The sequence below is a fragment of the Varanus komodoensis genome, unplaced genomic scaffold (assembly GCF_004798865.1).
Source record: "Varanus komodoensis strain SLA01 unplaced genomic scaffold, ASM479886v1 scaffold5, whole genome shotgun sequence".
NCBI classification, from domain to species: domain Eukaryota; kingdom Metazoa; phylum Chordata; class Lepidosauria; order Squamata; family Varanidae; genus Varanus; species Varanus komodoensis.
In genome coordinates, this window is record NW_025336087.1 from 13,411,458 (window position 1) to 13,437,525 (window position 26,068).

A 26,068-nucleotide genomic window follows, 5' to 3' on the forward strand; every position below is an offset into this window, starting at 1 on the left:
CCCAGTGACTGGGAAATGCTCTGGAGAGGCTATCCGGCCAGGTGTGGTATTGCTGGAAGACAAACACTGTGGGACATAACCTAGGAACCAAGTCCATCTAGCCTAGTATAGCTGACACAAATTGGCAGTGACTCTAGGATTTCAGTGGAATAGAGAGATGAAGTTTCCAAACATTGACAAAATATATGTCGTTTTATTCCTACATCTTGGCCCCAAGTATGGGCCCTCTTGCAGAGTCATTTTTAAAAAAAACCTTAAATGCCTACAGAGATATCTGGAAAAGGTCAGTCCTGCAAGCAGCGGATCCTGGTTTCCTACCTGGAGAAACTGATGATTGAAGCAGGAACTGTTTGCATGCGAAACAGGTGCTCTACCACTCTGCTGTGGCTGTCCCCCTTCAATATATGGCTGATGTGGGTGCAAACCCTCACATTTCTGTAAATACAGTGTTTGCCTACGCCCTAAACCCCATGCTATCAGGCATGCAACACCACCTCTGAGAGAGAAGGGATGTATCTATTTTGACTGAGCACTGGGGACATATTCTACCATAGCAGTTCTTAGCTGGAAGGGGAGAGGAGAAGAACAAAGGAGCACAACTCTGTTATCCAGAGCTAGTGAATTCCTAATGTTTTCCAAAACCTCATGTTTAATTCAGCTAAACATTAAAAATGTCCAAATGATGGATAGAGTTACAAAATGCATGCTGGTTTAAAGACCAGCACATCGGCTTATGTTTTAAATCATCCCTGCTCCTTATTAATGCATCTTAAGTACAGAGTCAGTATATAGCCTGATCACACAGTTTTCACTTGACTATGGGTGAGTGCAATGGACAATGAATGCTTCATGTTAAAAGCCTGGAGATCTTTGAAGGTACAGTAAGAAAGGGGTTCCTGTAACCTCCCAGTCCAGAGGCTCTGGCAGGGCCCTGGTGCAGTGCAGAGGAAAGGGCTGCAGGGCAGGCTGTACTTCGTTAACCGGAAATTATAATACAGAAACCCGCCCCCCATACTGAGCCCTTTCAATGTGTGAGTACCATTCGCTGATGCCATTCAGCTGATATTCCTTAGTTTTGCTGCAGGACACAGCATGCATTTCTTTTGCGTGACCATTGCTACTTCCACCAGCTTTCTCGTTTGTGCTGACACAGACAAGGCCCAGCAGAAACCATCCACAGGATGTTCTCAGTGGTGGGAGTGAAACGGGGGCAAGCAACGGCTGGCTGTTGCCAGTAGCACAGATAACTGCAAGGGTCATCGCATCCAGTCTTTGCCCAACAAGAACGGAAATATGCTGCAGTGCAACCCTTGCGGTGAGACTGTGATTATAATAGCAGAAATAGCAGTGGGCTGATATAACCCATTTTTGAACACTAAGAATTCTCAACAGCATATGAACACACAACACAAACATATCCAAAGATACAGAATATTTATTAAATTCCAAAAGTATACAATGGCAACTGGAAAATGCACAGGGGAAAAACATCCATATGTATTATTTGATATAATTTATCAAAGCTCTTGGTATTGAAAGAAACACACTGATTTGGAGTTCATAGATGTGGAAAAGCAGCAGCGTTTGTTTAGGGTAAATTTTGTGACATTTTTCTCCTCCTCCTAATTCCCTCTGAGTAGAAATGTCCAAGTGACTAAATGTTAGCACTTTGATAAGAAAGGGAACTTGCTGTAACCAAGAACAAGTTATAATGAAATTAACCACAAAACTGACCTGGAGCACTCTGAAGAGCAAGTTATATATATACATGCTAGATGAGACAGAATTTGTGGCATAACTGAATCTACCTAGAATGGGGTAGCTAATATCCAGTTGTGAATTCATTTCCAGAACCTCCTCATTTTTGCAAAAGAAAACTTTAGGACCATGTAAGGTTATAGATCAGAATGTCCATTGTGGAAACAGTTAATCCAGCTACAATTTGGCAGAAGGTCTTCTATAGTGACAGTGCAGCATCATCACCTTAGGAGACATAGAAGAGCTTTTGCTTACATTACTTGAGAAATGTTGCAGGTGTTTTTACCCATATGTAGGCAAGACCATTTAGCTGTATTACCAGCAGAGGCTTCTTTTCCTAGATCTGTCCATCATTATGTCACCACAGGGTGCTGACGGGGGAATGCCAAGGAGGGCAAGGATGGTGCTCGTTCTATGGTTGGCACACCGTGGTCATGGCCCACCATGAAGTGTCCAGATCAAGAGTGGGCAACTTGTAAAAAAGTGATGGGAATTATCAATGGTGTGAAACAATGGGAGTTGCAGTCGAGCCACACCTGAAGAGCTACGTGTTGCCCATTTCTGATCTAGAGCATTTTCGAACTGATGTCCATAAAAACAAAAAGGCTGAATAAACCTTGGCAGAAGGTACAATATCAACCAGATTAGAGCCTTTCCTCTCCTATTCTCTTGCTTGATGTCACTCTTTTCAAAGAAGATGCCAAGTTGCTTTCTTAAACCTCCAGTGCTCCTGTTACACAAAGGTCTAGCCATGCAAGCTCTGGCCTGAAGCAGAAATGTAGTCCACTCATGGTTATCTCGTCTCTGGCACAGGCACAGGGTGGTAAGAACTGCTTCCATCAACAGGATGGGGAGCTGAATGGGGAGCCTCTGCCACCTCCCATGCAGGGCTCTCGTGGGAGCAGACGTGAACGTGCTAGTGTGCAAGTGCACATTCACTCTCAGAACTTTGGATTCCCACTGCAGGCGCAGAAACACACGTGCCATTGCTAGCTTTAGAGCCCACCAATGTGGGATGTTTCTTGCAGAGGGTTTCAGATGTAACATGTGCATCACAATTTAAATATTTGCAGACACATTTTTAAAAATAACTTAATTTGTATCGTATGATATGGGGAAATGTATTTTTAATAAATAATATATCTGCAAAGCAATTTGGACAAAGAATTACTATGAACAATTAGAAAAATTACCCCAAAGTGCTACCGATAGTAGAGGAGGAGAGATTAGAGATAAACAATCTTTTCTTCGTTGCTGCCATGCTCGGAATCTTGTCCCATATCACAAGGCAGATTGTGCAGCAAAACATCTGAAAGGTGCAGTGGTTGAATATTGCCATGACTTGAACTGTGCGATCTTGTGCACTGGCTCTGCAATGCATTCATGTCTAGAACACAAAAATACACACAGGTTAAAACTGCAGCTCCACAAGTCACCCACACATACACTGGCAAATAATGAAGGATCCCATTTAATTAACCTCCCCTCCCCTCCCTTTCCCTCTCAAGAGACCTGTATTTGCTGTTGCAAGTATCTACCAATGCATATTTAAAACAAGCAAACAAACAAACAAGGTCACTTTCCTGGTGGCCCCTCAAATATTTCCTTCTTTTCAAAGCCACCTGCATTTGGCACCCTGTATGCAGTGGCCAAGCACACAGTGGTGTTTTAAGACAGGCTGTTTCTTGTTTAAGACATTTATATACCACCCATAATAATTAAAAAACAAAGTTAATCAACAAATAACACAAACAACAATTAAAAGAGTAGAACATAAGCTTAATTTCTAGTGTTTAATATATAGCATCCTTCCAATGCTAAAAATGCAACCCATTAAAATGCCTGGGACAGGACAGTAAAATGTCAAGCAATCTAGTGAGCATCCAGGAAATCATAGGATATACTGCATTCCCCTTCCAGAGGCTGTAGCCACTGCCATGACCTTGGGAGGAGGAGTCGATGCCAGATCGCCCCCTTGGCCACGGTGCTAGCTGTTCTTCTGAGGGCACAAGAGCAAACTTGGGGGAGAGCAAGGAGGCCAGCAAGGGATGTTCTGGCAGGCAGGAAGGGGAGAGCACAGGTGAGGATCCCAAGGTCCTGCAGCTTTTCGCTTTCCCATATCCACCTGCTGATTGTACCTTAGTTAGATGGGTTCAGAGGGTTTTGAGAGGCTGACTTGGGGGAGCGAAGGGGAAGCAAAATCACTTCCATCAGTTCTCCTGCACTGCCAGTAAAAGCCCAACAGGGCATAGGACTTTCAGAAGACTCCAAGTTTGAAGGCTTCTGTCTAACAGGAAACAATCTCATAAGGCTGCACCCTTAACCAGGTACATAAAAGAGCACAGACAAGCACCAGATAAGTAAGAAGAGAGTCACTGTACTGTAACAGGATTCCATCCCTTCACTATTTGGATGTTGTCTCCAACAAAGCACAACACAACACAACACTTTTCTACAGGAGCCCTCAGCAATGAGTCCTCCCAAACTAACCTTAATAATAGTTCCATACATTAAGATGTTGAACTGCAAATTCTACTCCTGCCCACACTTGTCTTTACTAAGCTGGTGAACATGTTCTTGCCAGGAAAGCAAACTTCCGCTACTATTTTATGTGGCTGCAATGAGTAAATTAGGATGTAAATGCACTCAAGTCTCCGCACTACATTTCCTTATTGTCAGGGATATGGAAGTGAAATTCACCACCATTCAGCTAGCCAGGTACTTCTGGAGAGCACAAGCCTGCTTCTGGTTCCAATCTAATCAAGCCTCAGCACTCAGCTTTGAACTGTTTATGAGAACTCTGAAAAGTAAATGGCATTGCATATGGAGTGGCACTGTAAAATCTAAGAAAAATCAGTCACTTGTACCACCACTCCTTTGCCTCAGCCTTTGCCTTTTCTTTGGTGTGCGCCTGGGAACTGACCTTCTGATGTGTCACATACAATCATTACACAGACACATACCACTGAGTCTGAAAGTGTTCTAACGATAGCCTAAATTCAGTCCCATCTATTCCACTGGAACACTGCAGACAACCCAAAGTACATGTACTGCTTTTCCAAAATTAGGGCAAATTTCAGGCAGAGTTAAACACTTTCAGTTTAAACAGAGGAATGAAGCACACACTTCAATCCTTCCTATTAATTAACCCTTTTTAGTTGACCACTAAATTGAACTGAACCCAAATCTTTTCCACTGAAGTCTAGAGGAATTGAAAGTACTTAACACTGTCTGGATCATGTCCTTAATGAACAAAATGGTGGGACAGGATCCAGTACTGCTACTATACTTCATTCATGCAAGACCTGCCACTATTTTTTATTTATTTCATTTTTATACTACCCAACAGCCCAAAGGCTCTCTGGGCAGTTAACAAATACTGACAATAATTAGAGAGCCAATGTGGTGTCGTGGTTCAGAATGTGGGACAGACTGAGGCAATCTGGGTTCTAGTCTCCACTCAGCCAAGCAGCTGACTGGGTGACTCTGGGCCAGTCACAGACTCCCACCCTAACCTGCCTCACAGAGTTGTTGTGGGGACAATATTGAGAGCAGGAGGAAGAGAGTGATGCACGTCACTTCGAGTTCATTGTAAGAAAAAAGTGGGACAGAAACCAATTTTCTTTTTTGGAATGACTCTCATCGGTAAAATTTTATTTCCAAGGTACTCCTCCTCATCAGTTTCTGAAAGATTAAGTTTATATGCTCAATACGTTTTGCTCAATACTAGTGCAAGGGTGTGCCAATGCAGCCTAAAGTAAGCCCAGATACCAGCAGAAACACTTGTTTCTGGACAAGACAGCTCAGCAGGGCGTCCTTTTGCAAGCTCTGCTGGCGTGCCCCGTTTTTCAAATGGCCATTTCTGCGTGCCTCCGGAACATCTACAGTAACTCTCTATTGTGTTAGCAGTAAGCTCCACCAGAAGGTAGACAGCATTGGAAACTGCCTGTGGACAGTAGGACATGAATACTATATTCAAAGCAACAGAATATCTTGTGTATTGCAACAGACAATAGAACAGCCGTGGACAGTAGAATACCATTTCAGTGCCAGGACAGCCAGATAAAGCTGGGGCAGTCTAGGCATGACTTCAAGGAACAAAGCTGTAATTCTAGAATGACCGAAAACATAGGACTAGGTTCATAAAGCATATGCTGAAAAGTATCATATAAATGAATAATTAACCAAGGCTTGAGCATTGAGGAATCTTCTGTTACAACAGTTTTCAATTTCAATTATTTTCTTGACGTTTCAAAAACAATTGTTTCGGAAACAAAGACTTTTTGATCTGCTGGAGAAACTGTAGAAAAATGGTTCCTGGGCTATACCCCTTCAGACTTAGGGGCAGAGGGATTGTGCAATATAGCATTGTCCCCATACCCTTCTGGGGTGGGAATAACACACCCACAAAAATGGAAGGTTTAGGTTTAGGCTAGGTTCAAACACTTCTCCCTGGGGCCTTAATTTTCTGGACATAAGCAATATTAGGGGATGAGCAAAAGCTGGACCCCCATCTTGCAATCTCTAGTACAGGCCAGGAAGTTCTACTGTATGCTCAGCTCTCTTCCTTTTAACCAGTTTCTTCGGGAAGATTAGAGCTTCAGGATACTATTATAATATGGCCTTATTCAGTCAATTTCTAGGAAATAATTCATGCTCATTCTTTAATATTTCACTGACACATATTTCTAAAGAAACATATTTTAGGGGCCACTGACTATAATACAAGAGAGAATGCCAGCCATTTTATACCTTCAAAGGCAAATTGAGGGTCCTCACACAAGCAAGTGTGGGTTGTCTGCATTTGTCTAGTGAGGGTTGCAGTTTCACACACACACATCCCCAACACACACACACAAGAATTTGTTTGGAGTTTGATTTGCACTTCACCTTGATATTTAGGTATTTGTTTTTTTGGTGATACATCTGAGTTCACTCCTGGATTCCTAACATAATTGTCATTGGCCAAGTTCTTCTTGCTGTTCACATTTTCAGTGCAATGGCCTGTGAAATAAGACAGTGCTGTTTAAATGTACCCATATTTTCTTAGAATATCATTTCAAAAGTAGCACCAACAATATAAAAGATCAACACATGAGAAAGCCGAGAATGTTGCTATTAAATGCACGTAATGCTGCCTTTTCTAAATACATGGCATAACTGCAATTTGGACCCCTCCAAATCATGGAGAGTTTCTTTGTGGGTACTATCCTGACATTCAGTACAATACTCTGGATCTTTTGGGGTTGTTTTGGCTCACAAGACTCTGAAAATCTCAGGATGCTCCCTCTATGATGTCTGACTGCAGTTGATTAAAACTATACATACATATGTATGTATATGCACACATACAGGTACATGTATATTCATGGTTGAACTTAAAATAGTCATCATTTTGGAGTACTTCCTATAAGAAAATGATGCTATTACCTAACCTGTTTTTAAATCTGTACTACTAGTTAACTTAGAAAGCACTACCAAAGGCTGAAAAAAGAATGAATTTAGTGGTTAAACTATGAAGACCAAGAGGTATAGGTGTACACCTGGAATAGAAGAACAGATCCATCTTCAGGCCATCTTCTACCCTTGCCCATATCAAGGTATACTGCTTGTTGCATGTTTATTATGGCAGTGCTTTCTGTGGTTATAACTTGGTCTCCAGGGAGAAACATGGGCTCCCACTAGCAATTCTGCAAAATGGGACTGAACTCCTGAACCTTTAATTCTGCCCAGTCTACCCCTTCTTCAACTTTTGCTCCATAAAAAGGGATTGTAACAATCCACTGCTTCTCAGAAGAAGAGAAAATCAACTAGTTAACCATGTAATGATAGAGTTTGTGTGTAATAATGATAGAGTTCATTTTAACATCATAGGATTAGTAGGCTATGCTATTTGAGAGCACAGAAAGTGTCTAAGCACAGAATTAGTGAACTGTTAAGTATTACTGGTGGGGGGAGAAGACAAATGATAAAGCCAAGTTTAAGAAATGAATGTTTTCCACTTGATTTAAATAGCAAAGATTCAGGAACAAATTAAAATAATTTGTTTGGAAATGGTTTCTCATGTTCTTGGCCCTATCAATGTTTGTGTTTGTGGGGTAGCAGGAGACAGGAACAGAAAAGAACAACCTACACATCCCAAGTCAATGCCAACCAAGCTAATAATGATTCCATTCAAAATATTGCAGATTTTTGCCTCCTTTAACCATTGGTAACCTCCCACAACCTAACAAGTAGCAGTGATCTCAACAACACTGCAGATTGCCAGGCAGCAACAATAAGTTCTTAAAGATAAACTACATCCAAAGGCATGGCAACATCTATGGTTCTGATGCATTAGCATTTTTCTCTGGTATTACCATCCTTTGTTAACTCATTTTTAGCAAGAATCCAGATGATGTCTGGGTGATATCAAGCTGTTGTAATCTGGTGATTTCTGCATTGTCCTCTTAGGTCTTTCAGAACTGGTTTGCAGTTATTTGTTGATTAAAACAGTTATTTGCAATACCAGCCTGTCTACTATGAACAAGCTCAACACTACTGAGACTTTTCAGAGCTCCTGTATATAGCTCCTGTCTGTTTTAATCAGGTGTGTGCACCAGATTTGGCCCAAGCCCAAGCTGAATTGAGCCCTTTCAGACCATTTCAGGTGCTTTCCAAGCCAAAGTAGGTGTCTCTCTGAAGTGACTAGGAATGAAATTGGACCTTGTCCCAAGTTTTGTCTAAAAGTTGGACTTTAAAAAGGGAGAGTGTTTATCTGTCTCATATACATATACACATACATACATATATCCATTTAGTTTTAGTTTCTCTGTAAACACAGAGGGTGGGGGGACAGCCTATTCTTCTGAAATTTATGAAGAGCCGCCTTCAAACTGACTTGGCCTTTTCAAAATTAGGAAACTACAACTGTCCTTTGTTGGTTGAAGTTAAAATGCCAAGACTGCCTTTACACAACAATTCCTGTACCTATTTATCTGAACTTGCACTCTCAATCCTCTTAGAAAGAGAAATTTCATCAAATTCTGTCAGGAAATAAACAATTTATTTAAAAAATCAGAATATGATTATGTGTAGTTCAAATCCCCTGCAGCTATGTTTCTGAAATTGGTGGGAATAATGCCCTTCTAAGAGACTACTATGCCTGCTAATGTCATTTCATTATAGCAAAGTGGGGGGGGGGGAGATGCAAATTTTAGGGGGTTTTTCATGCTAGTCAACAGGAGGCATGAGGCTTCAATATTTCCAAATCTCATCTCAGGTTCTGTACCAGAGCCAAATTGGTCTCAGCCAAATTGGACTGTTTTCAAATGTGCTAAATGGGGGGTCTAAATTGAATTCTGTGGTAGGTGTACCACTTTAATATTAAATGTTTCATGATGTTTGTGGCTGTAGGATCAGTGATGACATGGCCACAAGCACCGAGTTTCAACTGCCCACGTGGGAAAGAAGATGTATTGATTATTTCCTCACTGGTTTGTGTGCATGTGTTTGTTTAAAAAATAGCACTGTTTCAGGCCATTGCTGGAACCGTATGAAGTGCTATAATCTTACATCCAGCTAATTATGGAGAAGCATGGCCACAGCAGTACAAATGAGGAAGCAGTGAGACTGGAAACAAAGGGAGGTACACAGTGACTGGAAAGGCTTATTTGGAGAGCTGCTGCCAAACACGGCACGATGGCTCGGTGCTCTGGCTCAAGGAAAGGCACCTTCATTACTACCCAAGCGGAAAGGATGCTGAGATTGCTAAAAGGACAAAACTAGAATCAACTCTAGGTGTGACAGCAGTTTATGGTGACTCCGGAATTAGCACTTAGTAGCACTTAATAACAGCTTCAAAGGCTTAACTGACAACTTGCCAAGGTATCTTTCCAAATGAACTGTCTGTTCCCAGGAGGATGGTTTATATTGGCTAGCAAAGTTATATCCTCAGCGCTGGCTGCAAATTCCCCTTGGGGACACCCCAGCAAGCCTGATACAGTTCATCAGTAGCAGCAGCACTTGGAAAAGCTGGAAGAGGTGATGTGTCCTGCCTTGTGTTCTCTGTGCTAGAGGTCTTGGGAAGCCTTACCATAGTCTGTGCAGGTGTTTTTCCTCTGAAGGCTTATGCTTATCCTAGGAATTTGGCCTTAATGAAGTTCTGTATTCAAGGTATCTGCATTCAGAAATAAAAGTTTGGCATAGCCCTTTTTGCAGCACACATTTCACAACCTTTTTGGATACAACCATGTTCCACATAGTGGGGCATTTCCTCAGTGATGCACAATGAAATTCTAACCAGCCTGACACATACACCTTCCGTGAAACTCAGGAGAATGCATACACAATGAGAAGGAATTGATCCAGTAAAGCCTGAAGTGTATCTTTCCCAGGGATTGCCATGGCAACTCTAGTCTGAAAAACATCTGATCTCAGGGAGGTGCTGGCAGTGTTTAGAATTTTAATTATTTGATTTTTGTTTTTAAAGGAACAGATTGGAAAATAAGGGTGTCAGCAACCACTTTATAGCAAGTCAGACCAATGGTTCATGCAGCCAAAGTCTACAAGTGCCTGTTTTGCCTCAGGCAAAAATCTTTTTCAGTCCTACCACCTGATACCACTTAACTGGAGTGGGATGGGTTGATCCTATAACTGCAGTCATGCAGGGCACACTGGGAGCTGCTTTATACCAGACCAGACAATGTCTATCTAGCCCAGAACTGTTTGGCTCTCCTGGCAGAGGTCTTTCTCTTTCTTCCTTTTTACAAAAATGGGGATGCCAAGGAATGAAGCTGCATGTACACACAGGTACACACACATGCATAAGTATGTATACACATGTGTTCCAGCAAGCCTTATCAAGTTCATCAGTAGCAGCAGCAGAGGAAAATTACCTGCCTAAGAATCTCTTAGGGAGGAAAGAGGCTACCTGCAGGCAGTAAGCTCAGGGGCAGTGCACAAGTCAGTGCACTTTGACCGCTGCAAGTTATATATCTGATTTGAAAAAGCACCAGAAAGGCACTAGTATGAACAAAGGAACCCTTGATGGCCATTTTAAAGAGCAAGTGAGCATTTAGTGTTGCTTTTAGCAACTGACATTAGAGAATGCCTCCTCCTCCTCCTCCTCCTCCTCCTCCTCCACCACCACCACCACCACCACCACCACCCTCTCCAAATCTGACTTTTAGGTCTTCTTCACACAGACTTTCCCTGAAGTGTGACCTGGCCAGCTATGGTTTGCAGGCCATAGTGCAGTTGTACTGTGGATTATTTTTGCACTGGGCTGTTGACTCTTCTTTTGATGCCATTGTATTTTACATCCACTGCTTTGATATCTTTTTAGAAAACGGCATGCCAATTTGAGTAATAAATTACTCATAAATACAAGCCTACCACCTGGTTCACAAAAGCACAACATGGTCTGAAAGTGAAACCGTCACATCCAAAAGTGGAATGGGAAGGCCAGTTGCCCCCATGCTTCTTGGAAGCAGCATAGCAAGGGACAGATGCTGACGTACCTGGCAGGTAGCATGTTACAACCAAAGCAGTTATTCTGGCAAGACCTTTGCAAGGATAAGAAATCTGCACTCGGGTGTAGGCAGTTTATACACTTGCTAGGTTAGGACAGCAGTGCTAAACATAACTGTTAGGGAAGCATACCTGGAAATAAACGGGACTTTTTTCCCATTAAAGTTACAAAAGTCTATGGTACCTTCATAGCAACTATTCATGTATCTGCTCATCTAACAAGTGACAAATCGTGTGTGTGTGTTCACAAAGTTACTTTTAAAGTTGACTTGATTTTTCTTACTGTACCATAACTTGTCAATTGTTTTGTTACAGCACTGAAACTTGTCCTATCTGATCTAACTCAACAGCACACCCAAGAGGCTGACAGGAAGAGCTCGACGAAATGGGAAACTGTTGTTGCTGTTCCATATTTTAGAAAGGGCTATGAAGGTCATCCAAAACCCCTGCCATGCCGTTGTTTCCGTCCCACTGCAGGGACACATTACTGATGCTCACATCCTGAATGTTTATAAAAAAAGGTGTCAGAATATTGTCCTAAAATGATCTTTATTAATTTTTAAGATTCAGATAACTTGGGGTACTCCCAGATTGAGGATAGTTGAACACTAGGCATGTTGAGATATTTGTACAGAAAAAGGGGTGATTCAAAGGAATTTTCTTTCAAAAAGGTCAATTCAAAGAGGAAGATGCCTTCCCATTCTGTTTTGCTGTTTGCAGATTCACTGGAAATGCAATTGCCAAGCAAGTCTGCGTGGTGCATTGGCAGGGAACTGAACTGGTAGGACTGGGCAGAGTCTGGCTGAAATCCCCACTCAGCCTTGGAACACCTGGGTTGCCCAGAGCGAGGCACTACTTCTCGGTCTGAAGAGGGTAGTTGTTAGGATCAAATGGTACTGGGAGAGGAGCGACCAGCAGGGCTCTGGTCTTGGGCTCCTTGAGGGGCAGAGAGATCAATCAAGACGTGCAAGGCAGTTGTTGCAACACGCACAAGCTTTCCAGACACTGCTAGTGCAAGACATACTTATTCTCAAGCACTGCGGGATGAACAGGGAGAAAAGTGCCCCCGGACACTGCAAGGGATCCCTGGGCCGTGTCTCTTGGGCCACACGCATCCGCCAGTGATGCCAGGGCTGTCCTCTCCATTTGGCAGAGTGCGCCAGTTTGCCCGGGGGCACATTGTGGGGGCAGCTGCTGTCCCTTTCCCTGGGCAGGCTTCTTCCTTCCAAGCTGGGAACGCAGCTCCTGATGTGGGCTGTGCAAGATGGTACGGCAGGCAGGCAAGGCAAAGGCAAAGGCAAGGCAGGCTGCTCCCGTGCCAGCACTGTGCTCTCTTTCTATGCACACCATGCGGGGTACAGTAGAGACCCTACACTGTGTGCGCCTTCCTTTCCCACGGTTGCTTTTTCCACATTTTCAGCAGGGGCAGATCCTCAGCTGCTCTCTTTCCATTACTGTCTGCCATTTTACTTGTTTATTCCTTACCTTTCTTCATTTTTCCTTCCCTCCTTCAGCCAGCCTTCCCCTCACATCTCTGTTGATCCTTTCCCCATTGTCATCTTTCCTCTCACTTCTAATCCCCCTGCTCTCCATCCCTTCTCAACCCCATCTTTTAAGGGGTTCTCCCCTTCTTCAGGAAGACATGATGGGTCTGATAAAATACGTGCACCAAAGAGAGAGAAACAGAGGGACGAGCAGAGCAATTTTCTGTATGTCTACTCAAAAATAAGCATCACTAAGTTCAAAGGGGCTTACTCTTGAGCACAGGATTAGACAGGAGTTGGGTGAAGGCAGAAATGAATGTCTGAATGCTGTGTTGGCTGTGGGGAGGTAGGATTTGGTGGGATTTGTCTCTAGCAGCAAAATATCATTTAATGGCACAATGTGAAGGCAGCTCCTGGCATCTGTTATGATATCACACAAGGTGCTGGGACACACTTCCTAGATGGTGCATTGGCACTAGCCAACTTCGTTCTGAAAGGTGCACTGGAGGATACGAGCACAGCATTTAGAGACTGTGCTGCATCGAGGCTGCTGCTGCACTTTAAAGCAAGAATAATACACAAATGCTACAAATTCTAGAAACAGGATGGCTTGCACATGTGCCTGTGGTGGAGGTTGCACATGTCTCTGCTTTCTTAATTCCATCCCAAATTGTAGAATGTCTGGGGGTTATACATCTTTCCCAATTTACTTTTAGATTTTAGCTTTCTTTCTTCCTCCTGTGTGGAACAGTTGTTACAAAAATTGCTGGAATTCCTACTAGCTGAACAGCACCCCTTACAGCTCAATAGGAAGAACTACACAAAATTGGAAATTTTTTATTGTTCAGTAAAAACTGAGTATTACCTCCAGCAGGAGATGGGTGAAAGTAACTTTTTTTTTTTGTTTTGTATTTAAAAGACATATTCATTTTGGAGTTTTCTTCACAAATGGAATAAAAGAACTTGTTTTTAATGGCTATGGGAGAAATGAAACTGACAGGTCTGTCTACCTAGGCAGAGGGCCCTGAGAGCTTAGCTTTTAAACGTCTGGGTTTGATTCCCTCTGCCTTCCACCATGTTTGTGGGACTGAATTATGACTGCCATCTCTCTTTTACAGGATGTTCCTCATCTTTAACCACTACATAACAACATGTTTCCCTTCATGCTTAGAATACCTGCATCTATTGAATTTTTCAGTGCAGGTGGTGAGAACTGTTTGGCTCATTTTTTAAAGAATTTACCACACCTTCAAATTTAATCAAATGAGATGCAAGAATTTTAAATAATAATTTCAATGTGGGAGGGGGAAATTCTGACAGATTTATTCATCCCTTCTTGCAAGTAATGGCAATCTGATCTCCTGCTTGCACACGAACACCTTATCAGAAACTGAAAGTGAAACCTGAGTGCATTTACATAACATCTTTCAATACCGTAGTCGGGGGTGGGGGGATATAATCTGTCCAGAGAAGAGAGCAGAAATCCCACAATTCACTGGATCAGTGCCATGATGAGTCAAATACAAGCCTCTTGGCTACTTCTTAATCGTAATCAGTCAAGAGGAGACAGCAGCCATGCATCTTCAAGAAAGGATGCCTTCCCAAGCATGAAGGTCTTCCAGTAATGACAGATGTCTAAGTTCTGTGCATTCCTCCAAAATCCAGGTGACAAAATACATGGAGAGAGAAGAGGATCATGCCCACTGGCCCTGACCAACCATCCTATGTTCAGCCAAAGGTGAGAATGGGCTCTACATTCATACAACTGTACGTGTATATCTGCAAATGCCTGCATCTGTCACTGGGAACCTTGGAACAGTCAAATTTTCTAAGTATATGTAGCACAGTTGTTTAAGTGTAGAACTCATTCTTTCCTTTGATTGGCTACATGAAGGCCCCTGCTCAGAAGTTCGACAGAATGCACGAGAAGTGGGCAGAGAGTCAGGGCTGTCCGCACCGGTCCCACTCCCTACGTCACTGGAACTCTGGCCCTGCCCTGCAGCTCAGACCTTGCAGTGCAAGTAGAATTCCTGGCACCCTTGCAGGACCTGCTTTATTGGGGTTCCCAATCACACTGGGGGGTCGAACTCACAATCAAGCGAATGTGATTCAGCAGGACAAGGTCTGAGCTGAGGGGACCAGGGTCAGTATACCTGACGATGTCCTGAGGGCAGTGTGCAGAGTCCCATCGTGCCACTCACTTTGAACCCTCCCTCAGTTAGGCAAATACATGAGCAGGGATGAGGTCACTTGGAGATCCTGACTGGAATCATGCGTTTGGGTCCGTCTGAACATTGGAGGCAAGGACGTGCGTCTTCTCTTAACTGGATCTAGCACTTGCTGGATCTCTGTTAGGCCTGTACCACTTCAGGTGAAAGGTGAGAAAACCACAGGACTAAATGCTCTTCAAAGAAAAAATCAGAGGTCAAAGATAAAGAGTTCTAGCCTAATTTTTCTCCAATATAATAGTATTATCTTTGCATGACATCTACTTGTTATGGAGTCACAAGTTCTCAGTATCTTGTACCGTTTCTACACTTCCCCATGCATCTGGGTACTCAAAAAAGTAAGATCTACACCCCGCTCACACACATATTTTGTAAACATTTTGACAACTGTGAAAAGAAAGGATTTTTGTTTAAGCACAGGTTTTGTCAGATTTCATATGCAGCCATGAAATTTTGTCAAAACAACTCTGCTTAAACAAAAATCTTTAATTGGCTACTAGTCTTTCTGGTTGAGTGCTACCTCTTTTACCAAAGGTATATGTCTGCATAGACCAGTTGCTAAGGAGCTTGGGCAGGCTGAGACCTCGCACCTCCTGTCTGAATTATCCCGTGGTCAGCTGGTTTGCAACCATGTGTACTGACTGCTGGACTAGATGGAACTTTGGTCTGGTCCACCATGGCATTTCTCTTGTTCTTATGTATCTCTTCGGACAGCTGGCAAAAGCACATCTTCATGAAACAATGGGTAGCTCTTACCTGTCTGGAGTACCTAAACACTGGAGAACATTTGGAAAAGGTGTATGCCACTTAGAACAATTAGGGCAATATTTTTAAAAACGTAAATGCACACTGCTAAGAAGGAGATCTACTTACTCCCCCCACCCCTGCACACTTAATGAGCAAGGATCACCTGACAGCTGTCTAGCAAAAAGCAAAGGGATGAAATAACCTAGTCACAGCCTGGCTTTGTCAACGGCCATGGATTGCCTTCTGCACTTTGACAGGAAACATGTACCAGAACTTTTGACCAGCCAAGCCTCTGCATTTCAACTAGTTGGAGGTGTGCAGTTGTGCACCTCCAAAAGAATGCCCAAGCAATGTTAAAAATTAAAACTGCAAAACTTTTGTCTAGTGATGGTACCTAAAAAAATGTTGGCAAACCAATGACAGCTGCTCCAAAGTACCAGTTAGACACTATTGAGGGGCTGTCACTGGCAGACTTCATGAAAAGGCTCTGAGAGGAAAGAGGAGATGGAAACAGTGACTGAAAAGAGGTCAGGGTCAGAGTGAGCAGGGACAGCCAGTCCAAAGTGCTGCTTGGGCCTTGGTAGAGTGCTTGCCGCGGGCAGGGGCACTGGCAAGCTTGCTAAGAGCAGCAAGAGGTTTGCCACTTTTGCCAAGCGGCTCGCCTGTAACTTCCTGCAACCCGAATGGGACGGAACTCCCATGTTGGGATCCAACAAGCCTAGAATAAGCCATGGTTGTCAAGGTGGCTTCTTGCCTTAAATAAGCCATGCTGAGCTGTCTGGGTTTTCACTACATGGCAACCCACCATGGCTACTCAGGATGCATTTTTATCTCATGCAAATGCACTCATGCTTTTTCCCCTCTGCTGGTCATACTGGGTCAGGTTAACATCTATTATACAACTAAGGACCACAGTACACATTATGGTAATGCTACAAATATGTTACATGCATGTGCAATGACAACGTGAATGAAAGCAGGATCGTGCCCATTAGCTCTCCTCCTATGTTGTTTGGATGCATTTAGAAGAATTTATGGAAAATTTAAACAATATCAAATAAGAATGTTTCAGCTGCTGAGAAAGCCTTTTTGTGATGGGACAGACAGGAGATGTCTGCTCAGTGCTGGAAAAATAACATGCTCTCCAAAGAAGAGCTGGAAAATATAGGCATTTTCAAATGGCTGATCACTGCTGTAGACTGGTTTGTGAAGTGACTAAGTGGTTAATGAATATTTGAGACTGGACACCAATCAGGGTTCAAATGTTCCCATTTCTTTTAGTAGGACATATTTTAAAAATCCACAAACTACTCAGATTGTGGAAGTCTCTAACACTGGAAGAGCCTCACTGTACAAGCCATGTTTTCTCTGGCTTTTGATACTGCTAACATTTGAAGAGTTGGTAGAAGGAACCTACAGCTAAATCCCACCACAATTGTTAAAAGAAATGGACTGGAGGTTTTTAAGTTTGAAAAATACTGGCTCGAGCCAGCCCTTCCTCATTGTGGAGTTTATAAATGACTCTACAGGGAATCTGGAAACAGGTTTTAGGAATATGTGTGTTCCATCCACCCAATGGACACCAGCAAGAACCATTTAAACACAGATTTTCTGTGAAAAGCAGTTATGCAGTGATGCTGCTCACCTCCGCCTCACCTTAATATGGATTATTGCCTGCCGGCTTGCTCCCTCAAATTCATTAAGTATGAGCTCTCCATTATGCTGCCTTTCTATTAAGCTTTGAAGTTTTGGCTGTGTAACTCACACATGCACATGGTCCAATCGACATTCTTCTAACAATGAACACATGTTTTATTGGCTTGCTTCTTTTCCAGCTCATTAAACACAGCTGGGCTCCAATAAGGAATAACCAAAAAGGAGAACCTATAGGACTTTAAAATGTATCTTTAGACATTTATCAGCAGGGGCAAAAATTATTTTCCATGCCATGGGATACCCTGCTGATGATTTTATCTCCTGCATTAGCTTTTCTGTGTATTAAAGAAGAAAGAAGGTAGTGAACTTTTGAGAATGAAAGAGGCAGCTATTCTTGGCATGCTTCCCAGGGCCAGGGTGGCATTGACTCTGGATGAGGGCTGTTGAGGCCTGGGAGATGAGGCCATGCATGGTGGAGAAGGGAGAGCTTATCTCAGGACCACCAACTCTAGGTGTTCAGGGAGAACCCGTGCACTGACAGGTTTGGAAGTTGCATGAGGGGACTTGGGAGAAGAGCAAGAGGGGTGTGGTCCAATCCCTGACTCTATGGTGTGGTGTTGGGGGAGAAAAGTTAGCCAACTCGAGGGCCCGCAGAGGTCTGGGAGGCTAGCCCTTCTGCAGAGGGGAATGGTGCCCAGGGTTACCAAAAAGGAGGGTTCTCAAAAATCATTTCTAGCTTGGGTTCAATGAACTGCTCTGTGCATGCTCAGAAGCTCTTCCTCTGGCGACTATTAGTTTTCTGGCCATATATTGGAAATAATGTCCCTTTTGCCAAAGAACTGTCTGTTGATTGAAAGGAAGGTGAAGGGAACCCTGCTTCCAGCAAGCACTTAAGCACCTGATCCATAACCAGGAGGACTGTGCTTGGCTCACCAACCAGTGAAGCAGCTCACTCCGCCCTCACATGTTTCCCTCTCGCTATAGGGTTGCCCTTATCTGGAAACAGGGCAGCTGGAAAGGCTTTGTTCCCATTTCTCAAAGGGGAGAAAATTGAATTCACTGTTACAGTAACACATAGACCCTGAAACAGAGTTTCTTCCATATTATTACATGGCATCATACACAGCGTTCACAGTCCACCAGTTTGAACAACTGATGTGCTTTTGTTGAAAAACAAAACTGCTTAGTATTTCTTAGTTGTTCATGAGTTCCAAGTCTGGTCATTAGTTATATTATTAAAAGGATTTAATCACCATTTGTGTGAACAAAGGAATTGCCTGGCTGGATCACACCAGAACCAGACGACTCCAGTATCTCATGCTTTCTCCAGCAGTGAACAGCCAAATGTCCCAGGGAGGTTCACAACCAATGACTATCCCAACCACAGGCAGATTTAGAATATACATATACATGTTGCAGAAACAGTCTGACCAACCCTCTGAAAATGCAACCCTGTCCATGACTGCTGAGGATCAAGTCCTGCTGTATGTACTTCCCAGTAAGCATAGACATAGTTCTTAAAGATAAAAACCAATGGAATCAAACACACAATTCAGCAATGCCCCATTGGTCCCTCAATAGTGCCACTTCTGGCAGGTGATCATCAGCTTTTGTTGTTCCTCTGAAGAAATACTAATACACTCTGATAAAATGTCCTCATGAAGGACCCTAAGGGCTGAAAATGCAAGGTTGGGTCCATTGAGGGCACTGAGGTCAGTGTGGCTACCCCAAAAGAACAATAACAGTAACACTTTCAGCAAGTAAACACTGAAATGCATTAAAGTCAACAGGAGGTTTTGCTGTGGACTTTGACTGGTTTTGGACTGCTCCCAAATTCTTGATGGTTTTTACAGTGAAGACAACAGGGTACATCCTAAAATATCATCATAAATAACGGCACTATACTTTAAAAATGCACGAAGTACACTTTGTTACTAAGTATCAGGATTTTTATTGTGGGTGCCTACTTGCTATTTTCTAAAATTTAATAATCCACAACAGTTTTCCCCAGCCATTAGGATGAATTATTTATTTACTGCATATTTGGTTCCAAGTTATAAAGTGCATTATGAAATGTGCACAGAACTTTCATATGGTATTAAAAGGAAGGCAGCCCTACACTCATTAAATGTGCAATATTTGAGAAGATAGCTCCCATAATATCTTTCCTAGCAATAATTTCAGTTTATTACATCATAATGAATTACTTTGGTACAGCTTGTCTCCATCACTCTCTTTCTAGCCTTCTCCATAAGATGAATCATAATTTCAATCCTCTTGAAACTGTCCTATTTTATGATGAAAACAAAGTGCAAACTGGCATACAAAAAGATCTAAACATGACAACTGGCAATGTATGAATCCTTATACTAAGTAAAGAAAATCAAGGAATTATAACATTTTGTTCACAAATCATAAGGAGAATTAATTTGTTTTCCAAAGTTGCATTCTTTCTCTAGGCTGCATTATGGCTAGCTGTGCTTAAGTCCATTGTGTCCATTTTCAGAAGCCCTTAGGGCCTTTGACTAGGCAAAGTAGATTGTGGCCATCAGTCTGTGGTACACAGAACACAGACTGGATCTTATGAATACGTTCTTCACTTATAGCCTAGCTTTATCCCATGGTGGATGTCAAAGATCTACCCTGGCATTGACCAGGATAGACCTGGCACAGCTGTATCCTGGCAGGCCTGCTTATCTCACACCAGTTTGTGTATTACATACCTTCAGCCTAAGCTGGGGATGCAAAAAGTGCAGCCCAGCAAGCCATTTCTGATGGCCCACCAGACCTTGCCTCTGACACACTGCCTGGAGCTTCCCTTGTATCTCAAAGATATCACTGATAAGCATTAGCAAGAGAAGCCCCGGGGACCCCCAAGGCTCTGTACCTGTGTGTGTGTGTGTGTGTGTGTGTGTGTGTGTGAATACGAGTATGGGTATGCATGAACTCATCCACACATGCAGCCCTTGTTGCCAAATAGCTGCACCTGTGCATTATGGCCAGGAAAAGTCATCCAGGGAACAGAACAAACCAGCCACATCACCATCATGGAAATGCTAACCTGGAATTCACAGACTATGAAAACAGCACTGGAAAGTCTTATTCTCAGGAGATTCAGAGTCACTTTTGTAATAGATGAATTATATCATTGCCATTGCCAGTAAAACCCAGCAGAACATTTCCTAGGGCTGTCTAGGTATTTGTTTTCTGATACTGAGCACGCTTCCTAGCTCCAGTACTCTTCATGCTGACACTTTGTACCACTTTCTATTCAAATGCCATCTTTTAAAAACACTTAGCAAAAACATGTAGTAAAGTCCTCTGTGGATTGTGCTACTTCAGGTTAGGCTACCACATTTGGAATGCTCTCTAGCTCCTGAGCATACACAAAAAGAGCCCTCCAAAGGAGGAGCCATATAGTTTACTCTTCTCTACATGCACCCACTAAACCCTTTCTTAGCACAGATGGCAGCAACAGAGAATAAATCCAGGCCCTCAAATTTCTATAGACAGTGGTGTTGTTAGAGCTGGCCTTTCAGATACAATGGTACCTCGGCTCACGAACGCCTCAGTTCACGACCAAATCGGGTGGCATCCCCACCCCCCAAGTGGGGAGACAGCCACAACTGCCCTGGGGGTGGGGCAGGAGATGGCTGAGATGCCCATCTTTCCTGCACCCACGCCCATGATTGCACCTGTCTTTCCTACATGAGTGCAACCGCGATCTCAGCCCTTCCCCCCCCAGCACGATCATGCCCATCTCCCCCCCCAGCACACCTGCATTCATGCCCGTCTCTCCCCCCACGAGCACATCTGCATTCACGCCCATCTTCCCCCCCCCCCAAAGCGCGACGGGATGACGGGCGTGTGCAGGGATAACGGATGCGATCACAGCCATGCTGGGGGGATGGGGAGGTGGCCATGCTCCTGCTCGGGGCAGGGGAGCAGAGATGGCAGCAATCTTTGTTGTTCTTTGTCACTTTGCTTCACATTTTTCTGATTAAGAAAAATAGTTCCAGAACGGATTAACCTTATTTCCATTGAACCTTATGGGGAAATTTAACTTGACTCACGACCAATTTGGGTCACAACCTGAGTCCTGGAATGGATTAAGTTTGTGAGCCAAGGTAGCACTGTACTATGCAGTAAGGACTTTACATTGTTCCTTAAAGAGTGATCCCCCAAGGCTATTAAGCCTAGAGCCTAAAATTAACTAGCTGTATCACCAATCCCAGAACCTTTGCCCAAACTCCAAAAATGGAGACTGATCAGTAACTATTTCTGTCCAGTCCCATGACTGCAAAAAGCACATGACTGTCCATCTCAGGCACAATGGAAGCCTGTGTGGGAAACAGCCTGCTTTCTGTTTCTTCAGACACATTCAGAGCCCTGGGTACATTGCATTACAATTCAAAAGACGTCAGTGGATGTGGAGAAGTGGGAAAAGTGGGAAATGAGTTGTTGTGGAGAGTCATAGCAAGAAAGTAGTAATTTCCTCCATTCCCAACGTATGCCATTCACTACAAAAAGTCCTGACATGGAATTAACCCATGCTGTCAACCATATGATCTTACCAACTGATCCATTTTCAACTCTTCTTTGATAAGCCTCTTCAGGGAAAATGTTCTCCAGCAAAGAGGAAACTATCTGCCCCAGGGCAAAAAGTCCTGGGTCTGTATCCAAGACTTGTGACAAAAAATAGCTCAGAAATCATGACAGGATGAAATCCCTTGTCTTGCTTCTGATCTAACTATTGTGGATCTAAGCAGGTACTAGTTTTGTATGGGAATGGTAAAACACCTGCATATTATATTATGCTAGTCAATTAAACCCAAATCTGACAGAACCTAGACTTGTAGAAAGAAGAGGTGGGCTTGATCCATGAAATGTTTACTTTTTTGCACATGGATTAAAATCCTCATCATAAGGAAAACCAAAGAAGAATAATTTAATACATGCCCATGTGACTCTTCTGTAAAATCTGATATTAAAAACATTAATACACAAAAAGGTAGGATTAACTTTGCCTCTTTCACCTAATGGGTAATTAACAATCCCCTGAAATGATGACATCATTGGAACTGCTCTTGCAAATGCATTTGAGCCAGTCTGGGCTCAGTAAGCTTTTTTTAAAGTCAATAGTTCATACCACATCAATAAGTCATATGTTTGCAAACACCTAATGGGCTACTATGCTTAAGATGAGAGAAGCATTTCAAAAACCACAAGATGATCATCTAGCCCCTTTGCCTCCAGACAGACAGGATGCTAGTTTAAATTTCTTTCCTAGGTCTTAAAAAAAGAAAGAAACTGGAAAGGTTAAGACTGCCTAGGAAATCCACTATTTATATTAGCTGGGTGCAAGCAGGTAACATGCTGTTAAGTACCATAACAATGAAGATGCAAAGTATGACTTCATTCACTGTAGCTAACCTGAGTGACCAAATGATTTTCATTGAAAGAACAAACTCTCATCAAAAGCAGGATGCCCAGAAATGAAAACCCAACACAAATAGTTTTGTTCACAAAAGATTTCTAGTGCATGTGACTATAACATGTATGTTTTTTCACTTTGGTATAGCACTGACATATGATTTAATTCATTTTGCCATCGACCTTAAACAAACGGGGATGGTATTCCCCAAGAGATGGTTTCCCCATGATTCACTTCCACTAAGAATGTTGCAAGTGAAGCTTCATCACAGCTAAACCTGAAACTTTGTATTCTGCGGTCAGCAACGTGGCTCAAATTTACCATCACCAATAAATAATTCAGAGAAATGTCCACTCTGCTCAGTTCCTGCAATACAACAGGCATGAAGACAGTGCATTTTACTTGCAAATTTGAGTACTGCTCAATTTTTTCAGACATGTGTGCATTCTGAATAAATTTGCCTTTAGTCACCATTACAATTAGGGAGTCAGAAAAGAAAACTTTAAGGCTTTATAAGATCAAGCTCTTGCAAATAGACAATGTACTATTTGTCCTTAACATTAGGACAATAAACAATGGGAAAAGTAGGTGTGATGTAGCAGACTAGTCCACAGAACCGGGCCTTATGCAGACCCTTTAAAGTGTCTACATTTGAGCAACAGCAGTGGAAGATACAAGAAAGTACTGCAGAAGTTGATAGAAAATTGCAAAACATCATGTAGTAGATATTGGGGTTCACTCCAGAATGTATAGATTTTAGACTCTACATTTTAAAAAAGAGGTTTAAACAGAAACAGATCTCCAGTTTGAAATGTTACCTAAATGAAGGCAGAACTCCCATTAAAACTAACCTTGTTTATTCAAGTTTCCCAAGCAAAATGTATGCATTTTGTGAGAAATACAGGTGTGGCTCAGGTCTCATGATACTGGTGCACACAGCCTGATCATTCCTGCTTTGACTCCTCTTCCAAGTGGGAGTGCTTAAATAAACCGTGGACCCTCCATCCATGGTTTAACATCTGAACTCGAAATTCTGGTTTGCCTTTTCTCAAGCAAGTCAGAGTCATAAGCCAACACCGAACCATGGCTTATGACTTTGGATTGTGTAGGAAGAGACAAGCTAGTTTGGTTGTCAAGATAACTGGATCATGGATGGAAGTTCTGTAGTTTGATCCTCTCTGTGGAAGAAGCCATGTGAGAGTGATTAGGTAGCACGCACACATATGCTACTGGTTCATAATAGTAGGACCTTCCAGAATCCTGGCTAATCATTTCACTCACATTTGGTCACTGCGTAAGAGCTGTACCATTAAATAGCTGCCAAGCCTCTTGAACTTAGCAGTCAGTACACTTTGGCTTTCCACCTCAGAAAGATGCATGGCTGAGAAACAGAGGAGAGAAGGAATTGCAACATGGCGTTTTCTTTCCAAGACACATTTTATGCAATATTCTGTTTGGTCTGTAGTACATTATTATTTCCACATGTACACAGGGAACTGTTTCAGAAAGCTGTGGACAAGATCCAAAAGGACGCCTATGTCCTTACTGACCTTTTAATGCCCTGCCTATTTTGCTGAGCAAGGAACCCATCACTTGTCCAGCGGCAATTTTGCCCTTCTGAACAATCGGAAATGAGCAGAAGCGCTTATTTCTGGAAGGATACAGGTCAGCAAAGTTCACACAACGAAGCTCTGCTCCCTTGCTTCATTCCAGAAACAAATGTTTCCACACTTACCAGGGCTTCTCTTCCTAACGGCTAAATCTCCTTTGCATAAGTGGTTGCTTCTGCCTGTGCAATGGAATTGGCAGGACCAAAAGGATAAGTGCCCCATTGGCTTCTGCACTGTGAGCACCCAAACTGATTATCCTCTTCAGTCTCCAATTCAAACACTGGCAGTGAGCATCTGAACAGCACAATGCCATGTAATGATACATGCTGGAATGCTGCTCATTGGGAAATTTAGACATATGAATTTCCACATTGTTTAACTGTGCTTGAGATTCATTCTCAATGCAAATCTTGACTAAATATCTTGTTACCCACATGGAGTGTTTCGCCTGAAATGACAACTGAGCAGAAGTTATTCTATTTTCAGGAGACATGATGTAAGCTTTTATTTCCTTCCTGCTTCTAATTATCTCAACTGGTTGTTAATTTATCCACACACAAAAATACAATGATTAGCCTAGCATGAATGCAATTACATTTCAATCATTTTCCTTTTCCTCTTAAGTGACACACCTTTATTACAAAGCATGTAATATCTGGCATTCAGCTTTGCATTTGTGGGAACTTGCTCCAAGGCCTTTGGTAAAGCTTTTGTAACAAAAACAACAATTTGCTATGAAGTCAACAACTAATTTACTTTCCTTTAAAATCTCAGTTAAATACCCCATGGTCACAATCCATCAAAGCACTCCAAGTCTACATAGTGGGGCTTTCCCCTTTTATTCCCCTAGAAGGAGCCCTCACCTGCATAAACTTCATGGGAATTTGAAAGGCCCCCACCACGTAGTGTGGGAAAGTGGTTACTGATTGGGAAAGGAGGCGAAAAGGTCCCTCCTGCATGCAAGCATTTTTCTACAGGTATCTCTGGATTGCAACCTGTGCAGAAACTGCATGATTATTAAGAATGCACAAAGTGACATCATTAATTTTTTAGAACACCTGGAAGGTATTAAATAGCATAATTCTAAGTTCAGAGTTTAATTTCTCCAAGAAATTGATTTGCATTACCTTTAAGCGCAACTCTCTTTTTTTGTGTCTGAACATTTTATGAATCAATTTTGCAATTTAGGCCAAATCCCAGGAAGTATCCTGAAGGCCCTGTTTCAATCACGAAATGATTTCACTTTGTTCAAGAAGATCACCACAGCTGTGCTCTGATTGCACAAGCACAACCACTTCCCAGAAATAAAGAACTTATCCAGTGCCTCTGTCTGAAATCCATTTCAAGTTGTAATTACAATTCTACCCGATTTCAATCAGATCATTAAAGTCCAAAATGACTAGAAGAGTTCAAGAAAAAAGAAGTCACCAAATACTGTTTCAACCTTACATGTTTTTTAAAAAGCAGCTGTTATTTTGTCCTGTATTCCTTAGCAGGCATTAGAAAATGAATGAGGATCTTAAACACCTTCCCAAACTTTGGTAGTCTAACACAATAACAAGAAAAAACACCAGCTAGCTCAATTTGATATGCAGGGTTCCATTTTTCTAAGCCAGCCGTCCCCAGTCTGATGCCCTCCAG

At 42.5% G+C, this 26,068-nt stretch overlaps 1 protein-coding gene across 3 annotated transcripts in view; it reads right to left on the reverse strand.

Annotated features, from left to right (window-relative positions):
- Positions 1 to 1,419: 1,419 nt before the first annotated feature.
- The window catches only part of ARHGEF28 (Rho guanine nucleotide exchange factor 28), a 168,178-nt gene continuing 143,529 nt past the window's right edge, over positions 1,420 to 26,068 (reverse strand). For 2 of the 3 annotated variants that reach the window (XM_044446480.1, XM_044446483.1), the window contains 2 exons: positions 6,649 to 6,762; positions 1,420 to 3,145 (listed from right to left, as the gene is read on the reverse strand). In XM_044446480.1, coding sequence (XP_044302415.1) covers positions 2,985 to 3,145; positions 6,649 to 6,762 — 275 coding nt within the window. In that variant the 3' untranslated portion in view covers positions 1,420 to 2,984. The remainder of the gene's footprint in view (positions 3,146 to 6,648; positions 6,763 to 26,068) is intronic. The other variant, XM_044446481.1, reaches the window with a different exon arrangement.